Raw genomic sequence first — 12,890 nt, forward strand, 5'->3', positions numbered from 1 at the left:
ATTTTTTGTTCCCGTTTGAATTGAGCCATGGATTACAAATATGATGTACCTGATGTGTTTTATCCAGTGAAGTTTTATCAGCAGAGAAGCGCAAGAATGAGCAAGATCTGCTGCTCGTGTGGGTTACGTTACATCCCGGTACCAAACACACAGAGACATCATAGCTTCGGCGAGACGTCATCCATGCGACTTTGAAGTGTGTAGTCTTTCTAATTACGTATTTTCACAGTCTTATATATACTTCAACAGTTTAAGAATAAACTGAGACCTTCTTGGCATGCAAACTTATCTTTTAAACTTACAAACATCATATTTGTAATCCATGGCTCAATTCAAACGGGATCAAAAAATAATTTGTCTTTCCCCGTTCATATTTTTTTCCGAATTAAGGTCACATGGCGGTCCACCGAAAGGGGAGGGACTTCGCCTCTCTTTTGTTTTGGTGATCCCCTGACTTTTCCTCTAGTGCCACAATGACGTTGACATTTGTGTTTTTTAGTGAAATATCCAGACTACTACTGGATACATTTCAATCAGGATCAATATAATAACTTTGATGATCCCTTAATATTTCATGTAGCACCAAGGTCAACATTCTTATGTGACCAATCCTTTGGTGTATGGCCAAATAACTGCAAAACTAATGACACTCCCATCAGCCTCAGCTGTACTTTATATTTACTGCTTATTAGCAAATGTTACTACTAACACGACTAAACTCAGATGGTAAACATGGTAAACATTGTGTATGCTAAAGATCAGCATGTTGTCATCGTGAGCATGATAGCATGCTGACATTAGCATTTAGCTCAAGGCACCACTGTTCCATAGTGAAGGCTCACAGAGCTGCTGGCATGGCTGTAAAGTCTTGTTTGTGTCGAGTTGCATTATATTGTACAGATGTTTACCTTCCACAGTAGCTCCCACTGGTTTAAACATCTGGCATCGAAACTAGGCTTACAGAAAACACAATGCTTGCAAATAGGAACAAGCGACGTGGAGCTTTAACAATTAGTTAATTCGTCAATTTTAGGTTCCGAAATTTAAGAAGTAGCTGATTTTTTTGTCTTACAAGATTGTAAATTGAAGATGTTTGTATTTGTATTTCTACCCTATTGCTACTTTTAGGTAAAAGATTGGAGTTCTTCTTCTACCACTAATATTGACGGCCATTAAGAAAAAAAAAGGATTATTTCAGTTTGAATATGAGATAAATCTGGATAAATGTCCAAGTCTCTGTGCATGAGTGAGCTGAGTAGTGGCTCCCATCACCTCTTTCAGTCTTAGCATTATTCCCTTAACCACAAATATATATGCATATTACGTATATGCATATTACGTATATATATATATATATATATATATATGCATATTACGTATATATGTATATATATTTTATGTTCACACGCACACACTATATTTACAGCATGAGTCATGCTCGGACGTGGGCTAGTTCACTTTGACAGGGGAAGAAATAGGGCGGGTTGAGAGCATGAAATGATAACCACTAAAGAGGGAAGCTCCTGAAGACACAACAGCACCACCACCACACAGCATTTGGGGCTCAGCAGTTCAATAACCTGCGCATATGTCTGGCTCTACATCATGTATGAAACCGGTTTAAGGAGTTTCAACCCCGACATGCTCGGCAGAAACATTTCACAGAAACATCACCACAGACCGAGATATGCTCACAAACCCAGCTAGAGTCAGACATCTTGACAGCTTGAGCTGACGAATGCAAACAGCAACACGCTCTGATCTTCAAAGCTCCCAGGTAGGTTGGCAGACAGATGGCAGTCAAATCCAAACACGGGGACAGGTCAGGGACAGGGCATGGCAATCAGAGAGACCACATACACACAGCAGACGAAATAATAACAGTAGCAGGGGTGGGGGGGAGGGGGGGGGGGGAGGAGGTAAAGGGGGATAGCAGAGAAGATAGCACAGGCCATCGTACGGACTCGACGAGAGAATAAGCAGTCTCACAGACCTGATCAGGGAAAATCCTGGTTTTTGGCTCAATCACGGGTCCTCCCCTTAACTCATCCTCCACAGCCATAAGTCTTGGAAGCAGAGAAAGAGAGAGAGGGGGGAGGAGGGGTGGGGGGAGGGGTTGACAGAGAGAGAGGGAGTATTATGAATCCAATGATACTTAACAAGAGGTTGAGCAAGTGCATCTCCAACATCTGTCTCAACAACACCACAGTGATAAGATGCTGGTTACCTGTATCCCATATCTGATAGGCAGCTCAATCTTTTAAGCCCATGCAAACGTTGAGCAGCAGTAACCCAAGCCATGCTTTCTGAGGCACTGCCAATTTTCACTGGTGGAGCTTTTCTTTTTCTTCTCGGCCCCATGGGATTCATCAAAGCATTTTTTGCTCAATTCAAGGTGTTTTCAAAGCGCAATTACGGCCAACTGTGGACAATTCCGCTCTGTTATGTGAAGTGAACCAAGTAACAGATCCTGATCATCCCCAGGGAATTGCCCATCTTATGTAACATGGACTGACCAAGGCATTGGTGGAAAATCCTTTGACTTATCGTTTCAAAGGCTCCGCTTACTGCTGGAGATTTCATGAGCCATCGAAAATGCAGGATTCCCAGCTCTCATGAATATCCAAGCGCCATGGATTTACTCCAACTAAGGTCATTCGAGGATAATTCTCACGCAGGGTTATCTTGCAGTTACACAGCCAACTGGCTAAACTGACAATATTGTTATGGTGGTGATAAATGCCAAATAGAAGTTAGTGTGAATACAAGAAACCCTCTTCACACAATTTCATTGGGTTGCCTTCATGACCCTCCATCTGTTTTACAAGCTTTTGCAGCAGCAGAACAAATATTCTTGCAATTTGTTGTTGACGTGAAATAAGATTACTGGAATATTATTCCTTTATAATAGTGAACGAAGGAGTGACTTTATGTCAATTTGTCTGGGTATAATGACCAGGAAGATTGTCACTTGTGTGTTCATTAAGCCACCAAGCCAATCAAAGAGTTGACAGCAACATTTAACTGCCACCATGTTTCCATGCAGAATAAATATACCACCAATCCAATCCCATTGTGTGACTTAATGCACATTCATAATCGTTTTATTCAGAACACAGAGAGGCACATGTTTGACAATAAAGAAGGGAAATCCACAGATGAAGTTTCAAACATAAGTGTTTGGATGTTTTATTCCATAAATAATGTACAGTGTTGAGATATTTTACAAAAGAAGTGAATAGGAAAAGAAAAGAATCAATCATACTGTAAGCACACACAGAAATATAAGCACTGTCCCAAAAAACAATGGAATGTAACATGGGTATACAGCATTAAGATTTCGACATGACTTCTAGAGGCAGACAATGATTCATGTGGGTGATATGTTACAAAAAAAAAAGAGTTGAGCTTTTTATATCCAGTTGTACTTCAAGTAGTGTGCTTTTGAGGTCAAGTCGTACATGTAGTCAAAACAATGTGTGTATCTACCAACATGAGGTCACAATGTCTGAATATTTTGCTACAGAGAAAAAAGGCAAGAGACAAAGGTGTCAAGTAGGATGTAAAGTTGATGTAACGGAAAGACAAACCAGACCTGGATCAAACAGCAGCTGCAAATACTTTCTTTTTCTTTGCCAACAAGTGCAACATGAAGTACGTTTCTTTGACTGAAAACTTACCTTTTAACATCTGATTGGTGTTCATGCAGCAGACCCCCACCCATCTGCTTAAAACAAACTAAGAATTATTTGCAACTATTTTGACACAGGTCTGTATAAAAGTGACTCGAAAACCCTTGGCTGTTGCTACAAGCCATGTCAATCGGACCAATATTGATCTCACACGCACACTCACACACACACACACACACACACACACACACACACACACACACACACACACACACACACACACACACACACACACACACACACACACACACACACACACACACACACATCAAGCCAAAACTCTTCACCACTATGAATTCATTTGCAAGATTTAAACAGGTTTTTGCCGTAGTACAATCTATACAGCCTATCAATATATTCTTGCTACAAAAGAGAGGCGGATATACTGACACCAGAATATTTTAATTATCTCTGGAGAGGGAAAAAGAAAAATAATATGGTTCCCCTTTTATTAATACTATTTAAATCATACTGTAACTGCATAAGTTTAATGACAGTACTGTCTAACTTTCTTAAACAACTATTCTGATCACCATGTCACTGGACACCACCAATGACGGACTGCAGGTCAAAAGGCATACCAAGCATATACAGCAAAATCATACAGATAGAAGAAAGTCTTTTTCGCTTTAATTAATAAATAATATCCATTGCAGTCTTTCATTTTAAATGCAGATAAATTCACAAACACCGTACAGAGAAGCCAAACACAAGTTAAGAACTTAAGAACACACTTTGCAGAACACACTGTTGTCAAAGAGTCACGTCTTGGTTGTCATGCTGTCATCTGTGCTATTTTGCACTTTACAGTATTCCAGGTCTTTATGTTTTCTGTTTAGATACTGTGGATGGCACCTGGTAAAATATTTTGGCAGGAAGTTACTGTTTCTTTATGTACACACGATGCATACACCTCAGCAGGATCTGTGCTGTCTGTGCATTTGCACATGTAGACGTATTTATTATTGCGCTTCTGCTAAAAAGTTAGCTATTGCAAGGTTAAAATAATTAGAATCTCACTCTCATTTATATATATATATATATATATATATATTTCATAAATATTTCATATATACTTATTGTTATGGCTCTTGCATCACAGACTTTAATATGCTATGGATTATAATTAAAAATAGATTATTACTTAGACAGGTGCAGTTAAGACCATTCATTTTTTTTCCCTACTGCAAACTCACCGTAAATATGTTCAGTTCATCTGCTCAGTTCACAGCAAACAGCTCGGGAAAGATAAATAGTTTATATTTATAATTACTAAAATGCATTAAAATATTTGTGGGGGGGAAAAAACATGGAGAGCCTGTAGCCAACTAATAAGATCACTACCCTAATGAAATATACAAGTGCTACAGGTAAAGTGGATTTAGTGTTTTCCGTGGATCTAACCTAGAATGACCTAAAACTCAATATTTGGCTTTGGTTTAAATTAGATCGCTGAACAGCAAAAAAAAAAATGTGCATCTGGTCTAATGACAGATATTTGATTTGCTCTGAGCTTAAAGTATAGTTATGCACAGAACATTAAGGCTTCTCTGAAAGAAAATCTCTGACACTTGAAACACAACGCTAAGTGTTTTAGTTCTGCAGATAAAGAGATGTTTTCAAGCCTACATAGGAGCCATGAATTCAGGATCACTTTTGCTCCTTTTTGCAGAACCTGAGCTTGCATTTGCATCAACGTAATGTATTTGAATGTGAGAATTTAACATAAAAGTCAATTTAAGATGAAATATAACAGAAGGCTATGGTTACACTTGTCATTACACTAAGATTTTGGAGTCCCACCAATCCAGTACGATGGCCTGAGACCATGTTTCTTGGCATCCACACATTTTCTGCACTCTTTGCATTGCTCATACATGCGTTCAAATTAAAATCCAGACAATGCTAGTCTTGCAATGTGTTCGATGATATGGTCTGGCTCAGTGAATTTTGAATAAAAGTGACTTGGAAGCATCCAGATCTGCTACTTAATTCATCCTTGTGTGGTCGGATGATAAAAGTCACACAGGAAACAAGTGTACGCCTCGGAGATATCAGTTTCCTGCGCACTATGCAGTATGTGTGCAGCAGATTTACTATATTCGCTTTAAGCTCATACTCCAGGGGGGCAATAATCAATGGTTTGGCTTTAAGTGCTCTGATAAAGTTCTCTATTATACAGCATATTTCCTTCATGCCTTCATGCTGGGATCTTGATCATTGTTTGTGACTTTCTGTCCTCAATGTAAAAAAAAAGAAAAAAAAAAGGATAGAGGTATCGTTCCCCATGAAGAAAGATACATCAGCAGTCCTTCAGTGACTGCTGACTTTGATTTGAATTGGAAGAGCAAATATGAAACCGTGGTCTTCCATAGTCCTGTGCCTGGAGGTCCAAAACAATGTGTTGCTTGAAAAAGTGCAGACATGTTGCTGAAGTTATCACATTTTCAATCCTCTTGTGCTTTTACAGTGCAATCTTGTGAGAGAGTCAATTGGAAATTAAGCTAAGTGAAATCATCTGAAATGATCCCGAGATCCAGTTAAAAGCTGTGTTCATAAAAATGGCTGATGATAAGTGCAGCAGCACAAGGATTTGGGAGGGTGGTTTAAGGGTGGTTTTATATACAAGGTTAGGGCGTTAAAGATGTTTTCCCATAAAAGACGAGCAGGACTGTCTCTGTCTTCATTCCATGTCTTCTTTCCTGGAGTGGATTAGAAGTGGCAATATTCTCTGTCACAGATATCCACCCTTTAGTTGCAGACCACAGGCTATTATAAGATGTGAACAATAAAATATTGGACTCTTTTCCTTACAGAACCTTTTTATCTGAACTCTCTTTACAATAAAACTACTTTTGGGCTGCATTGCTAATATGCAGTCACACTGAAAATGCTCAAGGAATCCTTAGAACACAGCAAACATTTGTTATTTTTAGTGTCTGAACACAACTGAGATACGATCAAAATTCCACTCTTTTCCCATCAACTACTTAATTTTGTGGTCGATCAATAAAAACTTAAGACTGCGCTCCAGAATTGCACCATTACAAATTCACACAAGCACTCAATAATATTAGGACTCAGCTGGAGTTCTTCACGGTCATCCAAATATGATGCTCTTGAATAACTAGTAAACCATGTTATGATACAACAAGAGCTAAGAGGACAATCAAAGACTCCTTGTCCAGCTTAAATCAGCTGTAAAGAACCAACCACCAAGAGAACATGCCCTGCACACTTATCAAAGAAGATATAGATCTCTGTCTTCCTTTTATTAGTCTCTCGTTTAATTTGTCACTCATTACATGTCTGCAGCTTTGGCTTTCAATATACAGTACAGCTCCCTGCCCTGCTCCCAGGGCTGTTGCACTTAATGAAATTGAAACAACCTCCTACTCTCCAATATTCTTTGCAAGATAACAACCCCTGTAAATAGAGTCCTATTCCAATATGCAATATATATGTATTTTAGGCAAAACAAAAATCGCAGTCAAGTCAGTGTTTCACTCTTTTGAAATAGAATCCAAAATGCTAAAGTTGTGGTGTGTCAACCAAAGACCAAAGACCTCTGCTCCTCAGAGGCATGATAATGTATTTTAATTAATCCTTACAATCATTATCTGAGAGAATATGTCACTTTTTCCACATATTTTGGAAGAAAACCCATATAGTCTATTCACTAAAGGCATCACAATATACAAAGATAAAGTCAATGCGGCCCGCCAATGGCCTCCCGAACACATAGCGTCTTAGCTGTCTTTTGCCCTCCATCCCAACAACAGCCTCCATTTACCTGCTAATTATTCCTTTAATTTGGGAGTCTTTCTCCACTTGCTGTTGCCGTAGCTTCCTCTCACTGTCGTCGAGTCGATTCTGGTACTGTAGGAGGATCTTATTGGTCTGCTGCTCCTGCGTGAGGAGCCTCCGCTCGTACTCCTCCAGCTTTTTGTGGGACATCACCAGGCGGTCCTTCAGGGAGTTGATCTCCTCCTCGTACTCCCGTACCTGAGGCAGAGATGTGGAGAGAATGCTAAATTAGTAAGGTTTCAACCAGGTTTAGTGTTTCCATGCCTTGATTTCTCAGTGGCTAGCGGATTTGAAAGATGTTTATGCACATTCATTAATTTACAAAACATACTGGAAAGTAAAAAACAGACTCCAAATATTCCAAATGAAAAGGCTGATGTACAGTGAATATACCAAACAGTGAAAAAGGTTTGAACACTTGGCTGATGGCTGTTGTTTCCCAAACTGTTTGAGACCTCTGCACTTTTGTGTTGAGACCAGATCTGACTGCCATCTGCTCAGCAATGATAGACTTGACTCAACGTTCCTATAAGCATGAATAAAAAAATTTTTTTATGTAGAGGGCAGTTCTGAAACTAGATACCTACCCTGTCCATGCGTGACTCATCCATGCTCTTTGAGTACTCCTTCAGTTTGAACTCTTCACGGTCAATCCGCGAACTTTCAATGTCAGCCGACAGATGAGGCATGTTGGAGACCCAGGCCACCGTTCGCTCATTGGCTGGGGTTGGGGGATTGAGGGTAGATGGAGTCTGGGAGCCCTGGGGAGAAAGGCCAGCAAACTGAATGTGAGAACATGAGGTTCTTAAGTGGATGAGAGTCAGTTTCATAATAAAGCTATTTTTCTGCAGGCTTTTATGCAGAGTGCCTCAGAGTGCATACATTTTTAGCTGGACCCTGATGGGACCCAAGCCCTTATTCAAGATTCAAGATTCAAGATCACTTGTATTGTCATTCCAAAAAACACTTCAGGAAGTGCAGTGTAGAACGAAATTACGTTGAATAGGACCACCATAAAAAAAAAAAAAACATCAGCAGCTAGAAGAATGCAATTATAAATACGGTAAATAAATAAATATGGTGTAGTAAAAGTATGATATATAAATAAGATAGCTAGCAATTAAAAATATGAGAGATGTAGAAATACAGATGTGTATACACATATCACATACCCATACATATAGCCATACATATACATATATCATATGTACACATACATACACACACACACACACACACACACACACACACACACACACACACACACACACACACACACACACACACACACATATACACACACACGCATGCATACACCCATACATTTGTTCCACATTGTCTCAGTTTACAGTGTGGTGCTGTTCAACAGTCTGACTGCAGTCGGAAAGAAACTGTCTTTCCTGACAATGTTAGTGCCGTTTACAATTAAAACCCAAATACAGTAACTGACATCTTACACACATTGTTGGGAAGTAGTCAGAAGCACAGGTGCTGATAGAAAATACTGGAGCGCTAAAGAGAAGAATAAATAAAAAAAATTCAGTCGCCTTATCAATTCAGAGCGTGCAGATGTTACCTGTTTGCTCATGGTGGGCTTGAGCAGGTGCTGTTGCTGAGGCTGTTGCTGTGGTGACTGCTGAGTGCTCTGACTGGTGGTTCCCTGTGGACTCTGGCTTTCCCTGACAGAGCTCTGCTGGTGGGGCAGCCCCGGGGCAGTGTTGTCTTTGACGGACAGCTGCCGGGACCCGTGCTGCCTGCCGCCGTAGCCGGACTCCGGTGACTGGAGGAGATTTGCGCTCGGCGGTCGTGTTTTAGCCAGAGCAGCAGGTGCAGCAGCCGCACTGACGGACAGCTGATGGGAGGTCTGGGACTTGACGCGCTGGACGGGAGGCGGGGCAACAGAACTCTGGCGAACGGGTTGGACTGTGGTGGGGGGCGTGGTGGCCAGGGAGGAGTGGGACGTTCCTGTCTGGGAGGCCAGGCCCATCATTTGTTGTTGCTGTTGGAGGTTATCCTTAGGAAGAAAAATAGTAAATAACAGCATAATTAGCATTTTCACATTTTGGTTTCAGTTCTTTCTTGGGCAGATGATGCTACTTTAAACTTGAATGAGCACCGTGTCAAAAATAATGTTAGAGGCTGCGATGGTTGGGCGTGTAATCCAGGAAGTTTAGTTTCAGTAATGGATCGATGAGTCTTTTCAGTTGCATGTCCCCCCCATCATTTTCCATCAGTCTATCTACTGTTAAATATGGGTTGTTGATTAACTAATAGATTAATTGACTAAATATTTGAACTCTTCTGTCAAATGTAGCCAAAACAACACTGAAGTACATTAATTAGTTGATCTGAAACAATTCTGCTAATCGCTTCATCGTTTTACTCATTTAAAAAGGAAAAATACCAAACATTATCTGGGTCCAGTTTCCCAGCTTTGTTTTTGGACCATTGGTAGGACAAATCAAACAACCTGAAGACTTCACCTTGGGCCCTGGACATTTGTGTCTAGTTTCAATCGTTTTATGCACTAAATGAAAAAAGATCTATTGATTAAACAATAATGAAAACAATCGTTAGTTGAAGCCGTAATGCCATAAGAATAATTTAAAAGAAACAAGACAAGAACACAATGAACACACATGTACCTGCACATGTGTGGACATCTGCCTGCGTCCATATTCAGCCCTGCTGTAGTCGTCACTGTAGCTGTGTGAGTGGATGATGCTGGGTTGTCCCAGGTGACCGTCCCTGGTCCTGAGGGTGGACAGGTCCTCACTGCGAGAGAACCCCCCATGGGCGAACTGTGGCATGTAGGTCGGGTGAGAGGGATCAGGCTCTGGGGCCAGGAGCAGGGGTGCTGGAGGTTGAGCCCGGCTGTGCTGGTGATGGAGCTGTTGCTGTTGAGGCCCATCGGCGGTCGCCAGATGAAAGAGGGGATTCTGGAAGGAAAGCGGGTAGCGCATGGCGGCGGCCTGCTGTTGCTGCTGCTGGGATAGCGAGTCGGTGGTGGTGCCCATCTGGCTCAGCTGGCTCAGCCGAAGGCCGCCGGACATGCTGGAGCCGCCAGAGCCAGCTGACAACCTCCCACCGGCCCGCAGCTGGCTGCTCAGGCCTGACCCCAGGCCGCCACCGCCTCCGCTGCTCAGCCCTCCGAAGCTGCCCATGCCGGCGATGGAGGCCTGGGAGGAGTTGAGCATGTCCACCGACTGCAGGTTAGACACGCTGTTCATTCGGGAATCCTGGAGGTCCATCATAGATACGCTTTTATTGACACTGAGCATCTTAATAATAAGGGGAATGAGAGGCTATTGTGCCCCCTGATATTATGTATGTTACTTGGCCACGGATGATATGGGTGAGGGTGGTGCGGGTGTTTTTACCGCGAGGCCTGGATATCGGAATGCCTCAAAGTATTTCCCAGGAAATACCGCTAGGATGATTTGCGTGGTGAATCAGTGGAAAAAAAGCAGATGTCATGATATACTACAGCCTCGATCACACGATGGCAGATTCTATTAAGTATGACTAACATGCACGTCATACTAACCTCACGTTGATAAAGATAGACCTAGTGGATGGGATGATGGTTCCCCAAATCAGTAAGATAAAACTCACCTTAGGATCTGGTTCCGTGATGTCCGAGCTGCTTGTGCAGTAGGCCGGGCTGGATCGGGCCAAAGGAGGGCGTGATACGTAAAACATGTCTTTGGAGGACGCTCGATGGAGCTGGTCACGGTCCTGAAAACCCATCTGGGAGCGGGATGGCATGACCCCTCCGGTGGAGGTGGGGGAAGGCAAGCGAGTGATATCTATAGAGCTGGAGAACAGCAGTGAGTAAGGTCAACAATAGCTGAAGATAGAGACTAAGATGTAATTAGAGCTGGAATGATTCGTCAATCGATCAATCGACTAGTTGATCTACAATAATCTGCAACAATTTTGATAATTGATTGATCATTTTGAGTCATTTTTTTAGGATAAAATTCACTGGTTTCCTTCATCTTGTCTATAAGTGAACATAAAAACAACAGCAGAGAAATCAAAGTTTCATAATTTGATAATGAAGTTATTTGAAGCAGAGAGACAGTTGATGATAACATTTGGCGTTTAACGTCACCGACCTATTAAGATCCCTCATCATGAGATTTTGGAACTCGGATGAGATGCCCCTGTTGAAGCTCGGTCGTGACAGCAGCCTTTCTGTCTGCCTCTCCTGCACCCTGTCTGTCTGATGGCTCGGCTGCCTCTGGAGGTGTGGGTTACGCAAGGCCATACTGATGTCATTCAGGAGGCGAGGCAAAGGACCCAGTTTGATGATAGCATCCTGTGGTTCAAAGAAAACCAGTTTTGCTGAGTTTTGCTGCGGATTTAAAAAATAGTTTATTTTTGAGTTATCTAGTTTCAGGGTTGAATTAAAATGTCATATGTCCACCTCCACCTAAGTTAATGATGGCTCAAGGCTGATTAAGGACTTACAGCCTCATTTATCAAGGAAGTCTGAGACGCTTTTGAGACCAAATTTTCGATCCTGAAATAACATATGGAGTCTGAGTTTGGCTTCTTGGTAATAAAACCTGAAGTGACGTACAAGGGCTGGACACAATAACATGACAACCTGCACAATGTAATGCTATTCAATGCAACAGCTCTGAAATACTTTTGTTGTCAGAAATGTTTTCACTCATCTTTAGAAATTTTATTTCATTTAAGCCGTAATTACTGGCGGTTTTGTACTGGACTAATATATTATCATGTGTAGCTATTTTTTATTTCCCTTTACATGAAAGTACAATGTAGGTTTCTAATCCTTGTATGGTAAAGTGATCAAAAATACAGCAGTATTACCAAACAAGAACAATGAATAATTGATAAAAACTTTAGGGAAAGCCTTTTGTAAAAAGATGACAAATCTAAAAACAAAATAGTTTATAATGGCATAGATGATGGGTCATGTTTGGGTTTACCTTGCTGAGCTGAGCTATGACCTCCCAGAGAAGGCTGTGGAGTATGGACAGCTCCCTGCCCAGGTCGATGTATCCCTCAAAGCCGCCTGCATTGCTGACACTGTCTACGTTGGAGATCTCGTACAGGAACTGCTGCATGGAGCCCCATTCCATCTCTAAAAACTCATTCATAAAACACATGTACTCCTCTTTATTGCCGAACCTGCAGGTGGGAAAGAAAGAAAGAAAGAAAGTCCAGCGACTTAAAAGATATAGAGGATTTCGACATTTTTAGCACAATATGATGGAAAATTAGGGAAAATTTTTAACCAAAATAGCGTTATAATGGAAATTATTGTACGCAATGTCGATTTTCAAAGCGTGAACAAACATGATACTTTTCATAGGTACAGAATGAAAGGGCAAAACTAATGAACGTGTCTGTGTA

At 41.3% G+C, this 12,890-nt stretch overlaps 1 protein-coding gene across 3 annotated transcripts in view; it reads right to left on the bottom strand.

Moving 5' to 3' along the window:
* Nucleotides 1–12,890, bottom strand: part of syngap1b (synaptic Ras GTPase activating protein 1b) — a 46,063-nt gene that overhangs the window by 13,847 nt on the left and 19,326 nt on the right. Inside the window, exons 10-17 of one of the 3 annotated variants that reach the window (XM_039805610.1) lie at nucleotides 12,464–12,665; nucleotides 11,621–11,823; nucleotides 11,115–11,316; nucleotides 10,145–10,738; nucleotides 9,076–9,513; nucleotides 8,087–8,260; nucleotides 7,486–7,697; nucleotides 1,994–2,066 (exon numbers count right to left, since the gene is read on the bottom strand). In XM_039805610.1, the coding sequence (XP_039661544.1) occupies nucleotides 1,994–2,066; nucleotides 7,486–7,697; nucleotides 8,087–8,260; nucleotides 9,076–9,513; nucleotides 10,145–10,738; nucleotides 11,115–11,316; nucleotides 11,621–11,823; nucleotides 12,464–12,665 (2,098 nt within the window). Of the gene's footprint in view, nucleotides 1–1,993; nucleotides 2,067–7,485; nucleotides 7,698–8,086; nucleotides 8,261–9,075; nucleotides 9,514–10,144; nucleotides 10,739–11,114; nucleotides 11,317–11,620; nucleotides 11,860–12,463; nucleotides 12,666–12,890 lie in introns of all 3 variants that reach the window. The other 2 variants (XM_039805612.1, XM_039805611.1) reach the window with 2 other exon arrangements.

Source organism: Perca fluviatilis, chromosome 7, assembly GCF_010015445.1.
Source record: "Perca fluviatilis chromosome 7, GENO_Pfluv_1.0, whole genome shotgun sequence".
NCBI classification, from domain to species: Eukaryota; Metazoa; Chordata; class Actinopteri; order Perciformes; family Percidae; genus Perca; species Perca fluviatilis.